The sequence below is a fragment of the Gossypium arboreum genome, chromosome 6, assembly GCF_025698485.1.
Source record: "Gossypium arboreum isolate Shixiya-1 chromosome 6, ASM2569848v2, whole genome shotgun sequence".
Classification (NCBI taxonomy): domain Eukaryota; kingdom Viridiplantae; phylum Streptophyta; class Magnoliopsida; order Malvales; family Malvaceae; genus Gossypium; species Gossypium arboreum.
Window position 1 is genome coordinate 24,844,449 of NC_069075.1, and position 6,626 is coordinate 24,851,074.

A 6,626-nucleotide genomic window follows, 5' to 3' on the forward strand; every position below is an offset into this window, starting at 1 on the left:
TCATCATCTCTCCCATTTGTCCCAGGAACAAATCCACCCCTTCTTGGCGCCGACGTATCAACCGGAGATGGTTCATCACGATGGTATCGATAATAGCAGTGCTGCGCAAGTGCCCAAAACGATTGCATATCTGACATTGAATACGGGAACGGAACTAGTGTCCACGACCACGAGCAGAGAACTGACCTCCTCCACGAAGTGAATTGTCTATCGACGGAAGGGACGAGCCCTCCACTGTATTCGCAGCAACCAGAACCTCTTGGATAGACCACGCCTGACAAGATTTGCACTCAATCAAGGCATCTACAAGACGTTGAAATGGAAAGGGGCTCGAGGAGAGGGAAGCGGACGAAACAATCGAGTCGAAGTCAGATGAAAGACCGGCTAGAAGAACCACCGAGCGTTTGGCCTCCGAGATGTAAGATCCAGAGGCTGCAAGCAAAGCACACAAACTAGTGATTTTATTCACATAGGAGTGAACCGAGAAACTACCTTTCCGAAGGGAGTGAAGCTCATGTCGCAATTGCGACTGTTTCGTGCTTGAATCGGCCGCAAACAGACTGTTGGCCATGAGCCACACATCATGAGCAGTCTTAACATCGGTAAAGGAGGACAAGAAAGACGGGCTAATGGTGGAGAGAAGCCAAGAAGTAAGCAGGCTATCTTGCTGATCAAAAACCAGCACAGCGGGATTGACGACAAGACCTCCATCGGATGACTGAATGAACCTTGTCGGAGCCATCAAGGAGCCATCAAGCAAGCCAAATAGACCGTAGCCTCGAAGAATAAGTCAGATCTGTTGCTGCCACTGCGCAAACGAGGCTTCGTCCAACTTCACAACATCATGGCGAGGGAACGACGTAACCACCTGATCACCAAGAAAGGTCGAGCCATTGAGCTCCGCAGAATCAAAGTCAGCAGAGTGCGTAGTAGTCATGCCCAAGGATCACCAAGCGAAATATACCATGAAAGAATACTGAAGAATCAAGGTACTCTTTAGAAACAATTCTTTAGAAGGAAACGAAGTAGTATTCTCAAAGTAACAAACTTAACTCTACTCTTTCACTGGCTAGAATACATGTTTATATAGGAAATAGAAGCCTAAACTGCTGTTAACAGAATAGCCTAACAAATTCTAACTGACTAACCACTTATCTAATGACATATTAAACATATGTGTATTGTGAATACTATAACAACTCAGATTGTTTAACATGGCGGTGGCTTTCGGGCAAAAAATTCTCCTTTTTCGAGTTGTATAATTTCTTTAATGTTTCTAATAGTTCAACCTCGCTTACAAGTGACAGGTTTACATGGAAAGTGGCGGCACCGCAAAAAGTTCGGGTTTTCCTTTGGTTACTTGCTCGTGATTAGCTATTGACCAATAAAGAAAGATCAAGGAAAGGTATGACCTTGTTTCTTTTTTTGTGAATGGTGTGGTTGAAAAGTAGAATATGCAATTCATGTTGCAAGAGATTATGGATTTGCTTAGATTGTGTGGAAATCAGTAGTACCTACAGACAGATGGTGCTCTTTTTTTAGTTTACCTTTTGAAATAGGTCATACAGAATATTAGGAATGAAGGTAACATAAGGTTCCTTAAGGACAGATGGGCTACTTTCTATGCCATTGTTAGCTGGTTCCTTTGGAAGAATCTTAATGATTTCATTTTTAACCACTCAAGAGGGAATTGCAGAGATCTCATTGCTATGGCAGAGGCATGGACAAAGTCGTGGAAAGTTTAGAGTCATGTTCATCAATGGGCTAGCACGTCCATAATGAAGGAACATTGGCAAGCTCCAGGTACTAAATTGGTCAAAATTAATGTGGATGGGTCGGTGTTGATGAATAAATTGAAGGCGGCCATTGGCGGAGTAATAAGAGGTCCAATTGGAGGCTGGATGGTGGGTTTCGAAATGGTGACATGTATGTTAGATACTTTTCAGATTGAGGCACAGACAATGATGGAAGGCTTAAAATTAGCCTGGTCACGAGGTTTTCGGAACGTGGAGATAGAAAGTGTTAATGCTTTGCTAATTGATACCCTATGCAATGAACTAGCAGCGGTCAATATTATAGCCGAAGTTTGAATGATTCATGAATGGATTTCCAAGGGTTGGTAGGTGAAATGTGACATATTTTGAGAAATAGCAGTAAGGTTGGCAATCCCATAACTAAAGAGGTAAGAGATATGAGGACTCAATTGATTGTTCTTGTTGACCCACTTCGGGATGTGAGATAAATATTAGAAGAGGATATTCAATATGTTAGGTAATTGTAAAGATTTATTTTCTAGATAAATGAATTTTTTTATCAAATCTCAAAGTATTCGAATAGTTTTCAAAATGTTTATGACATTAGTAGAATATGTATTTGTCTAAGATTATAGAAATAGATTTCTGGAGAATTATCCCGTGGAATCAGGTTTCAGGGTCTCGCCACTGGGAACACAAAGAGCATATGCTCTTCCAATGTGCCACCTAGCCCAAGTTGCCATTTTAAAACCCCAAACCCATATTTTCTCCATCTTCAAAAACCCATATTCAATCTCCAAAAGCCTTCAAGTTCCAACCAATTACTCTCTCTCCGCTCGCTCCACTTCCATGGGAACCCCCGAAGCCGTAGTCAAGAAAGATGTGTATTCGGTGTGGGCACTGCCCCACGAAGACGTTACTGCTAGGGTCAAGAAGTTGATGGAAGGTTTAAGATCCGAGTTCAGCGGGCCACAGTTCGAGCCCCACGTCACGGTTGTTGGGGCCATCAGCTTAACCGCTGATGATGCCTTGGCCAAGTTCTGGTCCGCTTGTGATGGCCGCAAGGCTTATAATGCCACTGTCGATCGTGTGGCTACCGGGACTTTCTTTTATCAGTGCGTCTTTTTGTTGCTTCATCCCACTCCTGAGGTAATTCCCCATTTCACTTACTTTCTTTGGGTTTCCTTCATTTTTACTATAATTTAAAGAACAATTCCTTTTTGGGGTAGTTGAAGTAAGAGTTTTGTGAAATTTTCTCCAGGTGGCGGAAACTAGTGCTCATTGTAGTAGCCATTTTGGTTACAAGAGCTCAACACGTAAGTTCTTACTGCTTAATATTGTTGCCTTTTTGTCCAACAGCTTTGGCAATCTGAGTTATGTCTAATGGCATGAATCAGGTATCTAGTCATAGTGGGGTAAAAGTACTTTAGGCACCCAAAAATTTCATTAACTCCAGTACTTGCTAATATTAAAATTCACTACACTAACCCATATCTATATTGGGTAATTTTAAAGTTCATGGTTGCCTGGAAAACTGTCACAATCAAAACCATTGGTGCTGTGTTTCAAAATTTCAGAGGGAAAAAGTATGTAAATATTGCTTCTTAGGGTTTTTTTATATAATTCAGGTGCAGAGATGGTTCAAATTATTGAAGTTAGAGTAACTAAGCAAGTAAAGATAACATTTTGACTGCTACAAGTTTCAATTGAGAATGGAAAGGGGTGTTAAGGAGGGGCCAAAGGGGCGAATTGATCGAGCCTAACATTACATAAGTTCTTTGATGGAATGCGTACTTGAATTCATGTCATTGCTTTAGTTTGTCCAGTGGTTGGTAATTGTTGTTTGTCTTTGAGAATTGAGCTGATGAACTATATATACTCTAGATGAGAGAACTACTATCCTATCTGATAATTGAGACCTTGGGGCTTTGATATTTATATATATAAAGGCTTAATTGATCATCATTCAATTTCAGCATTAATGGGATCAAATACTTATACTTGTCCTTCTATTATGACTGTGTTGGTCATTTCCTTGTAGCATACATGCCACACTTAAGCCTCCTTTATGCTGACCTCACAGAAGAAGAGAAGAAGAAAGCTCAAGAAAAAGCTAATATGCTGGATGAAAGCATCAGTAGCCTGAGCTTCCAGATAAGTCGCCTTGCATTGTACAAAACAGATACTGAGGACAAAACTCTCAAATCCTGGGAAAAGGTTGCTGAATGCAACCTTAGTCCCAACTAGCTTCTTACCCTTCTGCAGCTAATGCAAAAAATAGAACCTAATAAGTCTCACCGTTTCATTTTGCCAACATCAATAATCATATATCTATGCTGGTTCTTGGTAATTGTTACTAGTTACAATGATGATGATGCACTCTACATGTTATCTGTAACTAGTATTTAAGGTTGTGTACCTTGAAAAACTGCTGCTATCCATTAATAAATAGGCTATTAGTTAAAGTCCACAACAATTACTGTAAATTTTTCTTCTGTTTTGTTTAATGGGGTCAATAAAAGTTTGCTTAAATCAGTGCCTTCTTGAGCAAGCTTCTCTCTTAACAAGTAGCATGTGATTTTTATTATTATTAAAATTAATATTACCAGATTTAGATGAGTTGTGCATGTGAGGGTAGACATCAGAGAACATGTCAAGAAAATTTTGTGTTTGACATGCTTTCTGGTTGGTTTGAAGAATATGACACCCAGAAGAGCAAGCTTGTAAAACATCCCATCTAGTTTTGGCTAAAATTATATTTATTAATGGAAAAGAGAAATATACATATCTGTATGTAATAAAAGGAAATTTATCTTCGTACATGATTTTTACCTTGAAAAATATCAATGTTTTTAAAATTGAACTGGCTGAACCAGTTTTTAAAATAGGATGAAATCGGATAGGTACTCAGAACCAATTGAGCCGTTTGTGAGATTCTGATGTTCAAATTATCTTAACCAGTCAAAGGGTGACGGCATAGAATAGTCTGTATTCATATGTGAATTGGGTAATGATCCATAGGGCTTTGACAGCTTGATCTAGCTGGATTCTGGATGAGCTAACTTTAACGGAAACTTGCAATGAACCCAACACAGTTGGAAAATCATTGGATAAATATTTTAGGTTTTATTAGTAAATGGATCCCTAAATTATACCTTAAATTTAATTGATATTTAAAGTTTTTTTGGGTAATTTTATCCCATTTTACCTCCAAAAAAGTGTAGAGTGTCTGATAAAAATGTTCCATATGTGATGTTATTATTGAAAATGTTCCACATAATATAAACATGGTTGGTATTGTTTTCTAAGTAAATTGAGATAAAATCGGAAATTGGGATATAGTTTTAAGGGCAATTTGCTAATAAAGCCAATATTTTATACAACTTAAAATGTGTTCAAACTGCAAAAAGAAACTTGATAGTGGAAGCAAATCCCAATTTACTACTAAATCCAACTACTAGAAAGATGCCTATATCCAGGAGACGTCTCTCAAGTTTTCATGTGAAACTTATCTTTTGGTTCCGGTTTTTGTTTTCATCACATGTTGTGAATGACACAAGGCCATTTTCAAAGTCAACAAAACAAACACAGCCTCATTCATTTTATTTCCTCAAAAGTGAAATCATGAATAGCTGGAATGGAGACAGCGAGCCTTTGCCAAATACCATAATGTTAAACTTGTCTGGTGAACAAGGGCAAGAGAGAATTTGGAGATTAGGAAGGAGTGTCACATGTGTTGTTTGCATGATCTTTTTATAGTGGAAACAAATTTAGCTATGTGTTCTAAGATCAATGACATGGAAGTTTGATTTAATACCTTAGATAGTAACATGATGTTCTAGGATGAAACATGTTAAGGTGACTAGCAATCAATTACTCTGGGTCTCCATGTGGCCCTCACATAGTCTTAGTTGGAACTTAATTATAAACTATTTGAGTCCAAATTACATATGTTCAATCGACCCCTCCATTCGCTGCTGAAACCATAAATGAATTGCATGTAGAACCAAATAAACAAAAATGAATAGAAATGATAAAGTTAGAGAAATGGGTGATATTCACAAATGAATGTGTTTTTTCGTTGAATATAGAAATGACTTAAGAATTAATTTAAGGTTTTTGAATTATGATTTAAATAATTGAAGTTTGAAAATGGTATTAAACTAATTAGTCATTGTGAATCTTGTAACGACTCGATTTCCAGTGGTGTTGCAAAATGTGATTTTGAGACCCCGTTTTCATAAATAAAGCCTATAAAATATAAAATCTTTATAGAGTTATTATATAGGTCAATTGAATTTTGGATAAGTAATTTAGCCAAAATTGTGTTTGACTAGGGCATAGGGACTAAATTGTAAAAATTTAATCGTTATAGATTTTTAATTAGCTAAAGGACTAAAAGAGCAATTAAACTAAATTATAATATGTAAGTGAAAATGATGGAAGATTCTACTTATGAGTAAGTTTAGTTAATTAAGTTTAATTAAGATAATTAGGTAATTAATTAAGTCATAAATTAAGTATAAAAGCCAAAAATTAATTAGGTATAAAAGCCAAAAATTTAATTAGGCTTGTCATATTTATCCTTTCACCATATTTTTAAAAATAAAAATAAAATAAAGAAGAAAAACCTTTTGAAAGCTTTAGCATTTGGTCATTAATATTAAGGTAATTCAAGTCATTTTCTTGTAATTTCTATGTTTTTGAGGTTATGAGAGCTTGATTTAGCTATCTCATGTATTAATTTGTAAAACTGTTAAAGTTTTAGAAAGTTTTCATTGTCGATTTCTTGAAGTTTTTGGTGTTAAATTGATGGGTTTTAAGCTCAAATATGAAAAATGACTCATTTGTAAAGTTAATTGATAGTTTCAT

The 6,626-nt window shown here is 36.7% G+C and overlaps 1 protein-coding gene across 2 annotated transcripts; it reads left to right on the forward strand.

Annotated features, from left to right (window-relative positions):
• The first annotated feature begins 2,284 nt into the window (after positions 1-2,284).
• On the forward strand, positions 2,285-4,289 carry LOC108470844 (cyclic phosphodiesterase-like). Of its 2 annotated transcripts, none has more exons than XM_017772337.2 (3): positions 2,285-2,903; positions 3,016-3,070; positions 3,838-4,289. In XM_017772337.2, exons 1-3 carry the CDS (start codon positions 2,472-2,474, stop codon positions 3,999-4,001), a joined length of 651 nt encoding a protein of 216 aa, XP_017627826.1. In that variant the 5' UTR covers positions 2,285-2,471; the 3' UTR covers positions 4,002-4,289. The 2 variants fall into 2 exon arrangements, with proteins under 2 accessions (XP_017627826.1, XP_017627825.1); XM_017772336.2 differs by having other exon boundaries at positions 2,307-2,903; positions 3,796-4,289.
• Positions 4,290-6,626: the final 2,337 nt, after the last annotated feature.

Bases quoted from the DNA above. Each gene is read 5' to 3' on its own strand.
- LOC108470844 (XM_017772336.2), top strand. From the start codon at position 2,472: ATGTGCCACCTAGCCCAAGTTGCCATTTTAAAACCCCAAACCCATATT. The intron at 2,904-3,015 runs GTAATTCCCCAT...AATTTTCTCCAG, and splicing joins TGCTTCATCCCACTCCTGAG to GTGGCGGAAACTAGTGCTCA. The intron at 3,071-3,795 runs GTAAGTTCTTAC...ATTTCCTTGTAG, and splicing joins TGGTTACAAGAGCTCAACAC to CATACATGCCACACTTAAGC.